The 20,346-nt window shown below is 29.5% G+C and overlaps 3 protein-coding genes across 3 annotated transcripts in view; 2 read left to right on the top strand and 1 right to left on the bottom strand.

The window, feature by feature from the left end:
• The first annotated feature begins 1,972 nt into the window (after positions 1–1,972).
• LOC132726247 (uncharacterized) lies at positions 1,973–5,636 on the top strand. Its single transcript, XM_060711526.1, has 4 exons — positions 1,973–2,499; positions 2,950–3,047; positions 3,911–4,000; positions 4,487–5,636. The coding sequence occupies exons 1-4, from the start codon at positions 2,339–2,341 to the stop codon at positions 4,528–4,530; spliced, it is 393 nt and encodes a 130-aa protein (XP_060567509.1). The 5' UTR covers positions 1,973–2,338; the 3' UTR covers positions 4,531–5,636.
• Positions 5,637–9,044: 3,408 nt separating this feature from the next.
• Positions 9,045–12,806, bottom strand: LOC132726246 (uncharacterized). The gene is made up of 5 exons (XM_060711525.1): positions 12,385–12,806; positions 11,174–11,536; positions 10,920–11,017; positions 10,284–10,373; positions 9,045–9,994 (listed from the first exon to the last, which is right to left on the bottom strand). The coding sequence occupies exons 2-5, from the start codon at positions 11,362–11,364 to the stop codon at positions 9,942–9,944; spliced, it is 432 nt and encodes a 143-aa protein (XP_060567508.1). The 5' UTR covers positions 11,365–11,536; positions 12,385–12,806; the 3' UTR covers positions 9,045–9,941.
• Positions 12,807–18,290: 5,484 nt separating this feature from the next.
• LOC132726248 (uncharacterized) overlaps positions 18,291–20,346 on the top strand; it is a 30,316-nt gene continuing 28,260 nt past the window's right edge. The window contains exon 1 of the mRNA XM_060711528.1: positions 18,291–18,378. The gene's annotated coding sequence lies outside the window, so the exon portion shown is untranslated. The remainder of the gene's footprint in view (positions 18,379–20,346) is intronic.

The following is a 20,346-nucleotide window of genomic DNA, read 5'->3' as shown; positions in this document are numbered from 1 at the left end:
CATAAATGTTATTACTGAAATATGAGTGCAATGGTATTTTTATTAGACATTTTGATATAGGAGGGAGGGAGGTACAGATATCCAACATAAAAAATTCTTTTATTTCATATCAGTGCTGTGTCAGTATTGATTAAACAACGACGTAAGATACTCCATTAAAATGTCCATTTTGATGAAAATCTTAACATTCTTTGTTAATTAACAAAAACATAAAATGGAAGATCATTTTTAGAAAACAGTTTTAATAGTATCAACCATTGATACATACAGGGATTTTTTCAGTGACAGGAAGATGTACATTAGGTCTAGTTAAATTATTGTTTGTAAGACTATCCTGACAGGTTCTACGTTGTGAAGTGATTTTAAAAAATGCTTTCAGTGAAACAAGCATGCAATCATACACAATATGATAAGAACAATTTGAAGAGAAAAAAATGATACATTCTACAAAACTATACAGCAATTTTACTTGAAAATAATTTACACCATTTAAATTAGTTGCAATTTAGCATAAGTATGATTAATTATAGTACTGTAAGTTTGTTTAATCATGTTTTGTTGGACTTGTTTAAATCTTGATTTCTTTCTTTAAAAAATGATATATGTTTAAATCTCATCACACAAATCTGATCATACAAAACATTCCAACAATCTAATAACAAAGTTATAATTCAACAGGTATGATACGACTTCCGGTTCACCACATCACAATGTAGAATACACAAGTTGCTTTTTGTGTACAGTCATTAGTGTTGTTAGAAAGTAAAAAGACAAATTCAGTTTATTTTTAAGGCTTAACAGTAAGTCTGAACACTTTACTTTACTTTCACAGATGCACCAACATCTCGACATTAAGTGAAATCTTCTGAAACCAGTCGTCAATAAAAACATTGAATGAAAATACATGAAAACAACAACACCAACAACAACAAAAATACAGAACAATGCCAATAGTTATCCTGCAAGCATGTTATCATGTAAGCAGTTTGCGATTTTCATAATAATAAAATAAACATAAGTGCTGCATTTTGCGTTAAACCAAGCCTGCAACGTTTTGTTTTCATGTGTTTACTGACCTGCAGGATTTCCATAATTTCTTCTTTTAATTTTTCAAATTTAACATTGACATTGTAGATAACATTCAGGCTTTCAATTGAGAAAATAAAAATTAGAAAATGTGAGCATCTCACATGACAATATACAAAATGTCCGAGTCATTCTTTTGTTAGTAAATCATCCTTATAAAAGTCACTGCCTTTACTCATTTGCTAATATTACGTAACAGATAAATTAAATCCATCAATATTCGCAAAGATATAATTGGCCAAAATCTAGAACATTCAAAGCAGCAAACACGTGCCTTAGAAAGTATACAATCAATATTTCCTTAAAATAAGATAAATAAGATATTTTTTTAATTAGAACAAAACATTATGTTTATTTAATTGTTTCTTTGAAATTTGTACTTTCGCTTAGTAAATTAAATTAATTGTAACCCATTTATTTTCCGTTTACATAGTATACAATTAAAACTCTGAACAACGTTAAATAATGTTTAGAAGTTTTTAAAGTGTACGTCTTTTAAACGTTGGGAAATTTTATATTTGGTGTTTTATGTATAGACAAACGATGCTATTTAAATGTAAATCTGAGATGCTAATACATATTTTTGTAGATGGGACATGTCATATCACATTTCTTATACCATTTAACAATTCAAACACTTATTCTTTAAAATCATTTCATCTTTTTATGTTATAAAACAACTAATTAAGTAATAATCTGAAAATGTTCGACAAAACACGAAAATATTAATCATATACAGTAGTTTTTGCCAATTTGGATTGTATTTAATCAGTGTGCACACAAAATTCTGCCACTTAATAATTAACAATATAATTGTAGAATAAACTTAACCTCAATCAGAATGAACTTATAACAACGAAGATTATTGTAAAATGCAGTCACATTGCCAGCAGACTCGTTAACTTGTTGAAGAAATGCAGGTACTGTATCATGCATTTCTTCATCTAATTGCATTTCGTAAATATTTATCAACTTGTTTTTACGCGGAAATTTTTCAGACATTTGCAGTAATGTGTTTCTTTCAAATTGGAATATACTGGCTTCTTAGAGAAGCATCTAATCCGTTTATTTAATAAAGACATAGTTTGCCTCAGAGTAACTTGGATTTACATTATTGCTGGTGCTTTATGGTTAAAATATTTGATAAAAGAAAAATGTAAAATTGTGAGTAATGAAAAAATAGAAAATTTGTGGCTTATTAAAATTTAGATAATTAATTTTAACTGGATTGGTTTTGATATTGAATTATAAAATGGTTTCAGTTGCTTTATGTATTATTGATTCTGTTAGTGTAATTGAATCCATTGTTAGATTAGCTCATATGTACGCATTACTTTCGGAAAGTTCTCCAGACAATGTGACTAAGATTCCTACAACAACAGGACCGCTGATTGGAGAGAGCAAAGATAAAATGTAAGTATTATAACAATGCTTGACATTATAGTTTGGCATGCTTTAGCTGTTTTTGATTTAAGTTGTCTGTCGGTTAATTCAGTATATATGTGTGATGATTAAAATTTTCATTGCTATCGTTAAGCAAATAACAGATAAACGAACATGTTTTGTAGTTATTTACCTAATAACATATAAAATTTAAGAAACTTTTGTCCGAACATTTGATGAATGGATTATTAAATATTAATATTATATTCGAACTGGTAACTAAAACTCATAGCTTTAAGTGTATCATAAATGTGTGATTGGGTGTTTCCCTTGCAAATATGTAATAAAACTACGAACAGTTTTTGAAGAATATTTAAGAGATTCAAACAATTTTGTATTTTTTATCTGTGCTCGATTAAAATTTCCAAAATAACTTTTTGTTAAAATAAATGTTATAATCAAGATTTTTTTTTATTTTAGAACTGTTAGACATTATGCAAAACACGAGTTATGCAAAAACTTCGACGGTAAAAAGTATTTCTACAAAGCAATTAAAACCACGTTTTGTTCTTTGACATGTAAGTTTATATAAATAATTAAAGCGCATATAAATCACTCAGTGATATACCATTATTTTTGTTCTAATGTGCAAGCTTCGAGATTACGAATTCAAAGTATTTTATGTCTCATTAGCATAGGTTTTTTTGGCACTAGATTGCGTTTATATAACACTGAACAAAAGTTCTAACCGATCTCCCTGAGATTTCGCTTATATATGAAAAAGAATAATACCAATAGATCCGACTTTTATTTTATTTCGAAGAGAATGAACACATTGAGAATAATAAAATTATAACATTTTTCTATTATATACTTTATCGATATTTAAAAAAAAAAAAATTATGAACAGCCACTCACTTGTCTGAAAGAGGCTCCAGCATTCAACATTCCAACTGCTACGGCACGACCCTGCATCGACATTCGTGTCATGTTTTATGTTTTTTCACTTATAAAGTTAACAAGGATTCATGCAATGTAAAATTTAATACTCACCACGCTCTGCACGAACATTTCGTGCCAAAATGTGTAAACCGCGACCTATCTCCCGCGTGAGTGCATGGAACCGTATTAGATTATTTATCTTTCCACAAATCGGTAGAAAATGACACAAAAATCACCTCTGCAAAATTTTATAAGGATCTATTGACCGGTTATAAAATAATCAAAATTTAATAAGTGATCGGTTAGAACTTTTGTTAAGTGTAGAGTCACGTTTTTATCGTAACTCTTAAGAACCATCTTGAGAGTATATAATTTGTAAATAATTTAAAATAAACAGATATGTTTGTAAACGACAACATATGTTTAAAATATCTAATTCCCATTTACCTTCTTAGTTTCATATAGGGAAAACATAATCTAGAAAGTTTCTTTTTTTCAGCAACATTTACAGCAAAACATGTATTTGATTTATGTAGGAATCACGACTATATGCTCGTTAAATGGGTATCAGCACTTTTCGATTTTGATGGTAAGTTATTTCACATTTTTGTATAGATTTATGTTTTTTCTACGTTAGGTTGAGACCATTGTCTGCATTCAATCAGCAAGACGATATACATGGATTTCAACTATACACACATATTCATCATGTCAATTTTTGTAAACTAATTGGGATTTGTTTTCAATCGATTGAATGATATTAACCTTAAATTTAGAAAATAACTACCTAGAAAAATGACAGTTCTTTATCTTCTATTCCGATAGGAATCTCAAATGTACGTTTACCTGTGATTATTTTGTGGTTTATAAAATGTTTATAATATTTAGTCTTAAGTTTGTAAAATACACCATGTTGCCTTCTGTTATAATGTAAAACAAACTTTAACTACATATTTTATAAAACATTACTGATAATACTGTTTTTATTTTGTGTAAGTAAATATTTATATTCTGTGCTTTTAACATAAACCTTTTGATAAACCATTTTAAGCAAGTCGTTGTTGTATTATTTCAGGTGATGGATATATAACGCATTTAGAAAGAACATACTATGAATGACAACAACAAGTTAGTCAAAATGCATAATATCATGTATTGTGTAATTTCCTTGTATCCAAGTTTGGAACGTTAACCTGTGAATTAAATTATAGTTTGAATATCCAGAAAGAATTTTATCATTTTTGTACTTGTTTTGAGCTCACAGTATGACGTGAAGAAAGTATCTACCGAGAAAATAATGATGAATCAGCATAATAAGTGTCGTTTCAATTCTAATTATTTACCGCTTCTGTAACTCTTAAACTTTAGTTACCTTTCAAATCTCTTAGAATTTGATCAGATTCCACAGGGTGTGGCACTGAATCACTAATAACCAAATAGCCAAATTGAATTTGACTTTTTATGAATTAAATCGATTTACTAACTCTTATGATCGAGATAATTCAACTTTATATTGCAACATTTTTTCTTTGGTACTTTATTTTAGATTTTAATTCAGTATTAAACATATTTTTCTGTGATATTTATATACGTTTTCTTTGTGATGAGTTAACAAATAGAGTTCAAAAAGCGTAATTATAATGTATAATTTGCTCTAATGCTCATACATGTAGTAGGATGCAAATATTTAGAAGGTTTTATATAATGTCAGATGAATTTCTTTTTATTTTTTATGCCAATCTATTTTATAACAACAAAAACAAAGCAATGGAAATATCATCCTATTCATTTTGGAGGGTGTAAACGTTGGTATAAATGGGCTTGTCTTGGTATGTAAATACTCATGAATTAGATATTTTTGTTTGCTTTACGCCATGTTGATAATGTATGTATTACTTGTCTATATTTAGATATTAATAAAGTGGGTTCCCAAAATATCAAAGACGTTATTGTCAGTGACCGCCATTTATTTCAGTTGAATATAACTTGGGCATTCTAAAGATCACGTATTGTTTTGTTTTCATAACTTTATTTTTCTTTACACGGTTATACTATTTTAATTTTCCGGTAATAAATAACTTATAAATCATGTCTTTAAATTTAAGGAAAATATTAAATTCATTTTGTTCATGCTTTTTTTATTTCGAAATACTGATAAGATTTAACATCAGATTTTATACAGTAAAATTGCAATCATTGATATCTGCTCACATTTTCCGAATATTGTTTTTATTCCCGCGTGATACAATATAGTTTGTCCCTCAATACTAAATTGTAATTTTACACTTAGAATTGTTAAGTTAAAAGTTTTATACACAAAAAGTCATAATACTTTAACTGATGTGTTCTCTTCTTAAAGATCCTATATAGTGTAATTGAGGTTGTTACCACACTTAAGTGAAATTTTATATATAGAGGATATTTGTTTGCTTGTAAGATGAAATTTTATTTCATCGAGTGAGCTTTAAAACGGTATTTTTTAAGTTGTATGCTAAGAAAAGGTTTTATGTTTAAAAATTATAATTAAAACGAAATTTCCTTGATATTTATCTTAATATTAAAATCTGTTTTCCCCATTGCTAGACTCTATTATTCGAATTTCTCATGAAATACAAAAAGTTTGGGGCTGAAAAATAAGTTCGACAATCAACGTTAAATGGCGATAATATTATTCATTTTATTCAAATAATATGAATGATCGCTTGTTTTAATAATAAACAATTCTAGTAGGAGAAAACGTCAACCCATCCATCCATATTTCTGTTACTTACGAGACTTGGCTCTGTGAAATGTAAGCGGCCGCCATTTTAAAAGTTGTGTATTTCATGGGAGGAAAATAATAACAGGATATTTTTTCGTTTGAGTGGAATATGGAATATATTTTCACGAACTATGATAAAATTCCAAATGAAAATCTGTGGCAATTTTTGAGTGAAAATATATACCATATTTCACGGAAAAAATAAAAAAATAACATTTTTATTTAATTTCATTATCAAAGAAAAATGGTTACGAACTGCCTTGCTTGCTATGCAACTGCAATTGTACAGCGCGAAGTAATATATTTATTATTTATAGATGCGTCTTGTTTTGCACGCGATATTCGGCGCTTCATTGTGACGTCACGTAAACAACTCTTCAAATATCTGTACAGCGTTAATTACTGAATTAAAGATATTGGTGTTCGGACTTATTTTCTTAGTTAAATCATAAAACCATCATTCTAGATAGTTTTCAAAACAAAATTCAACAAAAAGTTGTTTTGTATAAATCAGATTTTTCAAACAAAATGGCGAAAGGAGTCCCTTAAAATAAATATGAGTTTTGACTCCGCCCACTTTCATATTTATATTTCATATTAATCTTTAAAACATATGAAAAATATTTGACTTATATAGCACCATATTTCAGGGGTAAAATTAAATAATTCTGTTTAATTCAGAGTGATATCATTTGGATGTGTTAGTCATACATATTTTAAGAAGAAAGAAAACTTATTTGAGGATTGTTACAGACAATAAATAAGTGTTGACATATGTGTAAGCATTCAAAAAGCGGCTAGGAAATTGGAAACATGGAATTTTTGAAAGGGTACTTACGAACGCTGGGTTATTTACTTATTCTTCGAGCTGATGACTGCCATTGCTTTTCTATTTATAAGGCAGTTATTGCTCGTAGAATACTTAAATATGCCCAAATGTCATCAAGAGCCGTTTTGCACGTGGAAGGACTTGTATTTTTCAGATTGTAAACATGAAACAAAAATTAAGAGACGATATTTGGTGATTGGTAATTGGTATGAATTTTATTAAGTTTTCTTCTTTTTATAACTTTTGAAATTGCAGTTATTTATCAACTTCACCTTTGCTTTTCTCTAAACAGCCCTGACAATGTTAGAATGTACCGCATTGGGAATATCTTTAAAAAAAAGAAGTCTCGTCATTGAAAAGTGTGAAATAGTATTTTGATAATTTTCACTGTGAAATTATTAAATATATCTTTCACGGATAAATCAGTAATCCACTTAAAAGCATAAAATAAATGTATATAATTATGCTTCTTATCTATTTTCAAACTTCGAAAGATATGTAAAATATGTACTACATATTATATATAATCCTTAAAATATATGTATTTATTTCTGTTTGAAAAAGTTGACTTCATAGAAAAATGATTTTCTAATTACATTCCTCTATTTACATGAAGTGTTATATTCGGTAATATCTTTATAAATAATGTTTTTTTTAACTTAAAAAGTTGATAAATCTAAATTTGAGCATCATATTTATGATACAAATCATAAAAACTGTGTGACAGGATCTTTAAATTTGCCATAAATAAAATTAAATACAAAATAGAGACAAACTTTTATTTTCTTTATAAAACAATTGAATTTGATGCGCGCGCTGGAAGTGCAATAAAGTGTAAGAAAACAGAGAATTAAAAGATTCAACGCATCTTAAACTATTGATTATTTTTTTCGGATTCGACTCGGGGTCATAGTGATATCTGAAACAAGCTGTAAATGAGTTATATGATTCTGCTATCGAATAATATAGCAACACAAGAAACACCTTATTGGAAAGATCGGATAGGAGATATAATCGTACTATTGGCAACAAATCGCAGGCAGCAGTCTTTTTCTGATCTTAAAAGTTACTTCAGGAGAACAATCAGTAAGTCTTAGATTAAATGTTTTGTTACTAAAATGGTTGAAAAATATATGCCAATATGAGTAACAAAATCATTTAATCAAATAAAATTTATAAATCTTTGTCAAAAACTAGAGCGTGAATAAGGTAATAATACGACAACTCATAAATCCACTAATTCTAAATCAATGAATCAAAAAACTGCATTTTTGAGACAAAATGCACACTGCAACGGTATCTGGGTCATATTCGAGAACATCGCAGTAAATACAAAATTATTATTATGAAGTATTTATCTTGAAGTATCTACTTAAGGTTTATAGGAATGTAAATCAATTTAAATTCCTCAATTCTTATCAAGAGCGAAGAATGATAATTTACAAAGACATAAACCGACAAACTTAGAAGTTTACTCATGAATTGTGAAACAATTGTGTGTAATTTATTTGTATGAAAATACATTATACCATAAACTGGCAAATACGAGTACGAGTAATATTAAATTTTGATTATCTTATTATTTTCATTTTGACGGACCTGAAAGTTACAATGTAGTTTTTTTTATTCACGCTTTCGTGAAGTATAAGTAAATACGACAGCTCTGCTCGAATCATTTGCCAATGCGTAAATGAATTTCAGTGTTAATTTCTAAACAATATTCGGCGGTATAATTGTAAGAACTTTGTAATTCTGCTAAGACTGGTTCTGCTTTATCCATTTTTACAAATGAATGTAAAGATAAGTTAATTAAAAAGCTAAGTAATTCAATATATTTAGTCTCAAAAATATATGCACAGCATAATCCGAATTGTATATCATAACATTTGGCCATGACTTTGTATGGTTATCATGTTTTTGGAATAAGGACATTTTATGCAAAAGGCAATTCATATCTTTATCGAAATGAATATTACATGTAACATTTTACCTTATCTTTCAGAAATGGCAAATAAATGACAAAAAACTCAAGAGTTAAAAATTATATCAGACATTTATTACATAACTAGCTTCTATGACATGCATATTGTATTTAAATAAATAAAACAAAAGAGTAAAAGTTACAAATATCACAGATAATGCTATAATAAGTTACGATAATGCATTGATATTTTGAAAATGTAATACAATGTAATAAACATAATGTAACTACATGTCTATTAAAGAAATATTTTAGTGTACAATATAATAAAAAGTGCATTTGAGACCAAAATGTTTATTCATTTTAGAAAAATTAGTTATCTGTCACACATATCTACTGTAAAAAGCTCAAATAGATCAAAAGCTTATGCCTTTAATGCAATTAAATCACGTATCTTATCGTAAGATTAACTCATTTTAAACGATGTTATATATTTATGTATGCAAACAAAATTGTTCAAACTACGTGATTATCAGAGCATTGTACATGCATTTGACAATTTTACAATTCATTGTCTTTTTAAAATCCAATTTCAAATTAATGGACTATTTCAAATAATTTTAGCTTTAAATTTGTTAGAGCGGTAGCAATAAATTATGAAAAACATTTAAATGCTCTTTCAAAAAATAAGAGCATAATGAGAGTAATATAAGCGAGTTTTAAGTTTTAAGGTCACATACTATAAGATAACTATATATATCATATTTTATCATGTTTTTGTTTACGATTGCATGACATATACAATTTCCTTATCAAATGTAAATAAAATTCATAGTTCAAGATGATATAAGGCAATGTGTTAACACATTTCTCAAAATATCACATAATATTCATGGAAGCCTATTCATATAAACACTGTAAATTCACATATCCGTATGTGTATCTGCAAGTTCTAGCACATTTGCGCTGTCGTTTTTTGTTTGTTCCCATATTTTGATCCATTCAACAACAGTGAAGATTTAGTTGTTTATTTTATACAGCCTCTTTTCATGGTGAGTAATCATTCCATCACCTTAAAAACAAAGTGATTAAATTGTACAAAACTGCAAACAACAAGTTAAAAATGGCAAATTTTGGGATAATTGACACGAGATTCCAGTTTTGAATAGTAACAGTCTTTTAACCTGATGCTAGAAATATTACGATTACCATTAAAGTCTTTCTCTTATATACTTTTAGCTCTAGTTTATTTTTATTGCTTTGATATCTTTATAACTTACAATTAAACAGTCATTTAAAAACGAATACGATTGTCATATGTAACTTTTCCAATTTGATTTATTCAATGACTAATTACTTACCATCCACATCAAACAATTCTGAGACCCATTTATCTAGAAAGGAACCTCGGTGTTTGCATAGATCTTCTACAAATGTTGCTACAAACATCTCTGAAATATAAATATTTATACGTGAAGTCATTCATTTATATTGAAAGATTCGGGTATCATTCATCTTTTTATTTACCCTTATTCTTTCGTTATTGTAATAGAACATCAGAATTGAAAATTAACCTTTATTGATATAAAAATATTGATAAAAAATGAAATTCTCCTTAAGCAAATGTTCTTAATATGATTTCTTTGAGTTGCAAGTAGTTGATTTCGAAAAGGTATTGTTATCCACAAAGATTGACTGTAATATGAAATACGAGCATTATGTATTGACTACAATGGAAGTGAAATTAAAATTTTATATTTATTGTAATAATTTAATTCAACAAATCAGCATCTAGTTGTATATCAATTTAACATCTTATAGACTTGCATTGTTACTAATTGATCTTAAAGTCCAAAACTATAAGGTACTATAAATACTTCAGTCATGTCAGATACATACATGTATGTAGGTTGTTAAATTTTCAGTTAAACCTTTACAGAAACCTATCAGAACTATTTTTTATGTTGATTGAGAAAAACAATATGTATATCACTTACCTTTTATTTGACATAACTTTCCTTTCAATGCTTTATAGAAATATTGCTTATCTCTCTTATTTCTGCATAGGCCGTGTCTTGCAAAATGACGTAATGGACTGCAATTTAGAATACAGTACAAATTGTTAATGAAAAATTATATTTATTTGATAATCTAATGAAATAAATTATCTCAATTTAACGCATGAAAACTACAATTAAATCTTAAAATATTGGCTATTGCGAGGCATTACAAAAGGAAATTGTGAACTTACATAGTGTACATCTGATGATCAACTTTGTAATCGAAGGACGAATCTGCCGACTTTAATGTGATTGAGCCGTCATTTTTATCATTAAATAAATCCTCGTCCAGTCGATTGGCTACTGCTGCATTTACAATAGCAATACTTATTACCAGTAGAAAAGCAATTCTCACAATAGCCATGCTTCTTTGAAGTTTCATGTTTAAAGACGTATTGATCTATTGGATGCTTCAATTAACCTATATCTCAGATATATTGTTATTATATTGAAGTCGTCTCTGCCTGTATGATTAATGTTATAAAGTCGTAAATTGAAACAGATTTATTGCTGGATGAATCCCACTGATCTGTAAATTGTTAACTGCTGATAAACTGAAATAGAAAACAACTGATGATTTGCGAAACAATGGTCGATTGTTTTAAAAACAAAGGGAAACGTATTTTCTTTAGATAATAATAACAATAACAACAATGGAATGATCATGGAATAAATCATTGCAAAAAGAACAATTAATTTATTTTTTCATCCCAAAGATACATGAATTATTCATCTTATAATTACATTAAAAGTTTGTCAACGGATATCTATGAAATACAAAACAAAATCATTTTAATACTTATGATAGTCAAATTTGCTCTTTTTAAATAGTATTTATCTATTTCAATAAAACAAATATCTCTATTAATCTATCAGAACGTTTATTTGCTTAGATAAGCACACAAAAATAAAAAATAATTAATTTCATTCTTTAAGACTGATCTAAGTTATCAAATAAAGCTGGATACTCTTTGGCATTTTGTTTTTGTTTAAAGATACTATTATTTAATTTATGTATTTTCTTCCCTTTTCAACAATAAAAATCATTCAAAATATATTAGAATGTTTTAAATTAATACATTTATTATAGGTGTTCTTAGGTGCATAGAAGACTGATTGTAAAATATCGTATTTTTTATCACTTAATTTGTGTTAAGCGTTTTATTTATAAGTTGAACGTCTCAACAAAACATAAAAAAAATGTGTACATCAATTTTAATTATAAAATCATATCTTGCGAAAAAACACATTTATTTTTTTAAATGTTATCCTTAAAATAAAGTAAAATTATTGCACTTTTCTGTTCTTTCAAAGAGTATTATATTTTTCAATTCTATTTATTTTTTATATATTATTGTAAAGACAATTTTTAAGTTATAATTTTAATAACTAAATCACTCACTGTTTATGCTTGGTACCTTCTATCCGTAATAATTGTAATAACAACACAGTCTAGGAAATTATTGTCTACTGATGCAATCCCGCTTTCAGACTTCCTTCAATCTCCAATTACGTGAACTTAAATACTTGAGAATACCTACGGATAATTATGACGCGTGCTTATTGTTATATCTGCAACAATGATTTTTATTGGTAAATCAATTACGATTACTAATGAAACACATTTTGATACATCCAAAACCCAATGGGGTGTACGAACGTTATGACTAAACTAAACTACTTACCGGACACTTATTGCAATGTAACATGCCAACCACTAATCATAAATGACAATTGTTTAATCACGCTAAATGAATGTAATTTTATGTATTTTAACATGCTTGTCAGTGTCAAACCATACTCTAAGGTAATGCAAAAATATGATAACACTTTCTGAGAACAAACATTGTGTATGAATGAAACATGAAATGCACAAACCAGAAAACCCATTTTTTGTCGGATTGATATAGCTTAAAATTATTGATTCTTTAATATTACTGAATCGTCTCTTTTATCACTTGCTAGCGGCATGTCAAAAAAGATGTATGTAAATTTTAATGAAAACTTTATGAGAGAAAGTGTTGCTATTTGTTATTAATTTTATTACTTTATTTATTATTGTTGTTTTCGTAGTTTTTGTTTTTGTTTATTTTACGGTGTACCTACACAATTAAGTTCTTATGACCATTGGTCAAAACCACCTTACCCGCTTGAACTAAGAGATGCATGGATTCCCGTAATTCTAAACCTTTCTGTCCTCTCTTACGATCACGCAGGGATAAAAGGTGGTTGCAACTTTGATGCCACAACCTTCAGCCAGACGGTAGATGTTGCTATTTGTAAAACTAAAATGGTTTAAACTAGCCTAAGGCACCAACTATCGCAGGACCTATCACTTGTAATAATGTGAAACAACATATTTTAGTCCGACATTAACGAGGTATACTTTTGTGAGTGGTCAAACTAATCAATTATATCAAATATATCCAAAAGCACTCACAAGGATTATCTTGAATTATTTATTTTTTCATTATTATTTTGCTTTATTGTTTTTATTTTTTATTTTATATTATTTTATTTTGCTCATCTAGAAACATGCCTTGTCACATTTCAGAGTAAAATGCCCGGAATAAGAAAAAAAATAACAATTGATTTTGTTCATAAACTTTAGACATAAATGTTTCCTTTTGGAACACGTATAATGTGCATTTATTGTCAATAAAAGAGGCAATATACGAATAGTGTTATATTTTTCTGTACCATGTTAATACAGTCGTTCATATGTTCTTAACGCATTTTTTTCTTATTAAGTAGAACTTACAGTTCACTAAATGCATAAACACTTTATAAAACCATAATTACCTAGGGTTATCTTTACAATAGATTAGTCATAGTTCTATAAATATATATTGTTCCTCATAAATTCTGCAGGAGAGATGCAAGTAAAGTGGTATTTCGTTTTTGTATAATGTGTTTCATACATGTACGTTCTATTTAAAACGCGCTCCATTTGAGTATTTTAATTATTTGTTTTATATATAATATATGAAATATTTTTCATATACAATCGTGGTGGATACATGCTAACATCAGGTACCAACAGCAGAAAAAGTTATCAATCTTATACACTCAGTTCTGAAATGTTGTTGCAGTTTATGTGTAGCAACATTCGTGATTCTCAAAGCACTTCTCAATTGTTGCAACGGCAATCATAGTCGGCAATTATTACAGTCTGGGATAAATAGCAAGATACAAATATGAAAACAAAGATCAACACGGACAACAAGGAAAGGCTGGTATTCAATAAACGCATCCCAAACAAAATCCAGAAACACAGCACCACCAGCAATGAGCCCGTAAGGCCACCAAAGAAAAATACGAGAGCGCACAAAGACACAGCATTGACGGGGCGTTATCATAAATAATTCAATAATGAAAATCATAGAAACCGACGTGACGTTACTTTTACAATCATTGCTTCAATGTTTGTTTTATAAAACTGAATCACCTATCGATCCTATAAACATTCTGCTGCAATTTACAATTGAAACACATCGTATTTTTTCATCCGAAAATTATGTTTTCTGGATAATTTGTTTTGTATTTGATGTTAATTGAAATTTTACATCAGCACAGCGGGAATAGTGACAGATTGATTCTGAATCACTTGAAAACTCGAAGGTCCATGTCATGGGTTTATTACATGTTTATGTCTTGAAGGGATGAAATATCGGAAACTGAATCATTCAGATAAGCCGCTTTATTGGTATTGTGATATAAAAAATGCTTCTAGTGTATAAGGCAAAAAATATTGCATGTCGTCATTCCAAATCAAAGTAAGTGATATTTTCGCATTTTGTAATTAATCTGTTAAAATTGAAGATCTTTACACTAAAATAATTTTTCCATAGAAAATACGCGCATGAGTACAACCTCTAAATTCTATCTTTAAAATCATTTTTGTTTACACATTTTTTCATTCAGTGTAAAAGATGATATGTTCGGATACTAAAGCGAAACATCATATTTAATTAAGCATGAACTCATTTAATTAAATCAGGCATGTGGACAGAAGATATATCATAGGCTTTATAAATTTATTTACTTAAGTTTAATACTTTAAAACAAAAGCCATCGCTCAGCGGTGGAAACGCTAGACATGCCCTTATTAACATCTGAGGAAAAAAATCATTGTTAAAGACTTCTGCTGCAAAACAATTTTGTATTAACAAACAAAATTCAAATTTCACATTTTACCTTGATTGTCAATGTCAAAGTGACATTTAAATAAATCGGTGTGTTGGTTTTGCCGTAAATGGTTTTTTCTCAAAGATACAATCAAAAGAAGAAATTGTAGTGTTCAAGTGTGTAAAAGGGTTAACAATAAGCATGTACCTACAAGGAACTCACGAAGCAAGACAGAAGACGAACATTATGTCACACAACACTTGACACCTGCTGTTATGGTGTATACATATCTGGTAATAAAGATCCCTCTTAAGCATTAAAAACATTAAAGTTACGATGGTTTAAATAGGAAAAGCATTTGCGTAACCTTTTACTTGCTGACAGAATAATCATTTGCTTGAAATGTCATGTTACGCAAGAATAAATGTGAAGGTTAGCGTCATGTGCCGGTAGTGAAGATTACAAGCTTTTTAGGCGAATTTGTACCGAAAGCTAGATGTTAGTTAAACACTGTGGGCTCCAAGAAAAGTGCTTTTAAAGACATTTTTATATACGAAAAAAGAGACATTACCCCTAATTCATTATCTCCCTTCCATAAGTTGTCTTGGTTTTTATCAACGAAATATAACTGTGCTGTTTCCGAAATCGATTTCGTAATAGTTTTCGAATAGGTAATAGGTCTACAGAGTTCCCAGGTTGCGATTTGAAAACCAATAAAGCGAAGCGATCTAGGTTTAATTAAGAAGAAGGATCACTAAATAATCTGTTAACATATTCCGTGTGCGATAATTGTTTTATCTCTAAGTCGAACACGCTAACGTTTACATTAATCGGTCGAACCATTATGATATAATGGGTTGTTCATGTTCTTCAATTATTACGCTTTGCATTTTTATTGCTATATAGAGAATAATAAACGTGGATATAGACACGTACATCCCAGTAGCGTAGTGGTAAAAGAGTTTATATTATAAAGATCTCAGGTTATGAATATGTTTTTTCGAGTTCGAATCTCTAATTGTCCACATTTTTTTTAAGTATGCTTTTTACTTTCAGAATATTTTTAAATTGTGTCACGTAACTTTTCTTTATCTCTTTCATGATGTTTCGCACAATCTAAAGTTAAACTTTTGACGGCGAAGCAAAATCGAATGTATTTGATTTTTATAACTGTCATTGAACAAATTAAACAGTACTATCAATTTTATTCTGTTTTAAACTCTGAATTCCAGTCGCCACATTTTTAACAATTTTGGCTCATTTGTATTTACTGTATATATATTCTTCCATTGCTCATCTATTACCCTAATCACGACTGTGTTGTCTTATACTTAACCTGTTTAATGCGAATGTGTGTATAACTAAATGTTCTCAAATAGCATTGTTTGAATGATATTTTCGGGGATCCTAAATCCAGTTCGTTGTAAAAAATACAACCATAAAAAAATGCCCTTTTCAGGATTCGAACCTGGGTCTCTACACTCATAAAGCGAACACTCTACCACTACGCCATTATGCTTAACCCAATAAAATGAGTGATTGATTAGGTGGTGTAAGATTTAAGCGATAAATAGTACACTTTTATATAAGAATTATCGGCACCCCTATTTGTCAATATTTGTGTTTATTTCTTCTGATATCAGTTTTTATTTATCATATTGTTTGATTTTATTAACCTGTCAATTCCATACTGATTATACGGTCAATGCACAGAATATATTAATATTCGCTAAATGTTCGGTAAATTCCGTGAGATTTAAGCAGTAAGATATGATTAAATTCATCTGGTTTCTATGCATTAGTTGCACTGACCGTTATAGCGCAATAGGGTAAACTACGGGTATATAATTTCTAAATGTCCTACGTGGTGTAAGATCGAGACAGCGTATGTCCAGGTATTTTTTCTTATTCATAACTATTTTCAACATTTTTGAAGGTAAGGTTGTCTTTTCTGTTTTAATAGGTTTTGCACTTTTTTGTTAATACTATACTTTTGTATATATCATTGTTAAAGAATTAATATTTTAAATTCATTCGGATTAAGATCAATAAATGTCATTTCAGTGCCGTAAAATACAATACAAAACGTGACAATTCAGTGTTTCTTAGTTGTTTCATATCTGTGTAGAAAATTCTGAAAGCGCTTGACCTTTTTCATTATAATATACTTAAAAATAAAGAATAATATGTCTTAAAATAAGTGACGTATAAAGAAAGTCAAAAGAAGGGATCGAACCTCGGACCTCTCATACATAAGGTAATCACTTAACCGACTTTGCTATTGCGGATGTTACGAGAACCTACATTAAGCTAGTGGGAGTTTTTCAAAAATTAGCTATAATTATACTCCACTGGTCGGGGACCATCAACTGGACACTTTTGGAACATCTTTCCGTACAGATTTCATAATTTTTAACCTAGAGACCAAAAAATTTGACACAGTTCAGCTAGGTTCTTCTCCTAACTAACAAACTAGTTGGTTTATTTCTGATTATATTGACACTTTTATCTGAGGCTCGACAAGGAGGGTACCAAAATTACCTAAATTGTCTACACTACAGTACCATGTGTCCGGACAGATATGTACATGATGTGATTCAATTCAGATAAAAGCTTGGGTGTTTTGATTTTTTATTTGTAACATGATATACAATATGTCAGCAACAAATTCTGAAGTTTTGGATATTCTATTATTCACTCTGCAAATGATTATAGCTGGTAATATGCGGTCAGGCATGACTTTCTTGACCCCCAAATTTCAATGTCAACATTCTTGAAATAGACATTAAAATATTACCATTTACGGAGGTTGAAATAAACTTATTTACTTAATTTTAAAAGAAACATGCACTTATTGTTGATAAAAAAGTGACTGACAACCACTGAACAAAGAAAATACTAAATTAAGCATTTTCGGGGCCGTCCGGGTTTGGTGGTTGTCCGGTTTTGGTGGTCCCCAACCAGCATATTAATTCTCGTAAAATAAACGGACAAAACCGAAGTAGGATCGAATATTTAAATGAGTGCTATAATGTATTCAAAATTGACAGGTCAATAAAATCATACTATATATCATAATAACTATTTCCTGAATGACAACAACCGCTATGTAATGTTATTTATCAGCGCATTTAAGCCGGTGTTTCATGAAAATCACGTGCTTTTCGTGCGGTTCTATATGTATTTAACTCGGGTAGTAATACTAGGTGGGTTATCACGGAAAATTGCAAAACGATATGTCAAGCTCTTGAATAAAACACGGAAAAGGGTAAGTTATTTTTCAGTTTTTATTCATTTGTTGTCGTATATATAGTTATAACATACTCTAAATTAAATCATTTTTGTGCCCCCACTTTAGGGGGAGGGATTTAGATTTACCCTTGCCCGTCCGTCCGTCCTTCCACCCGTCCGTCCGTTCTCATTTTGTTCACACGTAGTTTCAAAAGTTTTTTGACCTAAAGTTTTTAAAACCTTACGGGAATTTGTCGAGGAAAGTTGGCAACGGGGTATTTTTCGAGGATATATTTAGTTTTTTTTAAAGTTTTTTGCCCTGACTATAAACTTTGAAATTTTTAAAACGTTTGTGTCACCTTACTCAAAAAGTATTTGACCTAGAGTCATGAAACCTTACAGGAATATTGATCAGCATATGTGAAGTTGTGCACCCGGTATTTTGCTTGTGGATTTATTCTGTTTTGTTAGAGGTATTTTGACTTAGTAAAAATTTACAATTTCTAACTTGTGTCGCACGTAACTCAAAATTTATTTGACGTAGAGTCGTGAAACTTTACAAAAATGTTGATTAGTATGTGAAGTTGTGCACCTGGGGTCTTGTTTGTGGATTTATTCTGTTTTGTCAGAGTTATTGCCCTTAACTTTTTAAAAGTTTGCAATTGTCAACTTGTGTCGCATGTAACTCAAAAAGTATTTGACCTAGGGTCATGAACTTTACAGAAATGTTGATCAGCATGTTTAGTGTAGGTGTGCACCTAGGTATTTTTGTGTGGATTTATTTAGTATTTGAAAAGTAAATTGTAAAAATGCACTTTTCAAATTGTGTCACACGTAGCTTAAAATGTATTTGTCATAGGGTCATGGAACTTTACAAGAATGTTGATCAGCATGTGAAGCTGAGCACACTTGGGGTTTGGCTTGTGAATTTGTTTGTTACCATTGACTTATTGAAAATTTCAATTTTCAACTTGTGAAGTGTGGAGCTCAAAATGTATTTAACCTAGAGCCATGAAACTTAATAGGAATATCGGTCAGCATGTGTAGCTGTGCACCTTGGGTTTCGCTTGTGGATTTATCCAGTATTTGTAGAGTAATTGCCTTTGACTTAGTAAAAACCATTTCATTATGTTGTTTATTTGTTCATTGAGTGCTCGAGTTTGAATCAACTAACTTTACAGGAATAATGATCAACATCACTGTGAGGCTATGCACCTATGATTTTGCATGTAGATTTTTTTCAGTTTTGTTAGAATTATTGCCCTTGACTTATTATAAATTAGCAATTTTCAACATGTTCATGCATAGCTCCTGCGTTCGCTCGTGGATATATTCAGTATTTGTAAAGTTCTTGCCTTTTACATAGTAAAAGGTTCTTAGTTTTTCAACTTATGGTACATGTAGCCCAAATATATTTGTCCTAGAGTCATAAGATACAAAACAGTGGAGTGTGGGGGCACCCGTGTCCTATGGACACATTTCCAGTTTTTATTTTTATTTACATGTTAATACTTGTACTTGTAGCGAGTGAAATGAAATGGACATTATTGTACACTTGCGAGGTTAGGATAGGGTCAAAACTTGGTTCAATTTATTCAAAAGCTTATAAGCTTATAATTGTTACAAAAATATTGCAAAGTACGATGTACGTCCCTTAAACAGTTAAAATGTATCAATCATAACTGATGTGCCATTAACGTTAATTCTAAGTCGAAATAGGTGCATTTTCTGTCAAAGTGCTTGTTAGAGTTACCTCTTCCTGTGTACATGTTAGGGACATGATGGTGAAGAAGTGTGAAAAGTTTCAAAGCCGTATTGCACTAGACTTTGAAAATATTCAATGTGGTATGCAAACTTTAACGTAAATTCTAAGTAAAAATGAGGCATAATTCTGTCAAAACGCTTGATACAGTTACCTCCTCCAATGTACAGGTTGGTGCATGTTGGTGAATAAGTGTGCAAAGTTTCAAAGGCATATGTCAATGGACTTTGAATATATATTTGA

Source organism: Ruditapes philippinarum, unplaced genomic scaffold (genome assembly GCF_026571515.1).
Source record: "Ruditapes philippinarum isolate M1 unplaced genomic scaffold, ASM2657151v2 ctg3131_1_1_1_1, whole genome shotgun sequence".
Classification (NCBI taxonomy): Eukaryota; Metazoa; Mollusca; class Bivalvia; order Venerida; family Veneridae; genus Ruditapes; species Ruditapes philippinarum.
The sequence above is the reverse complement of the archived record's forward strand: the minus strand, read 5'-3'. Positions and strand labels throughout refer to the sequence as shown.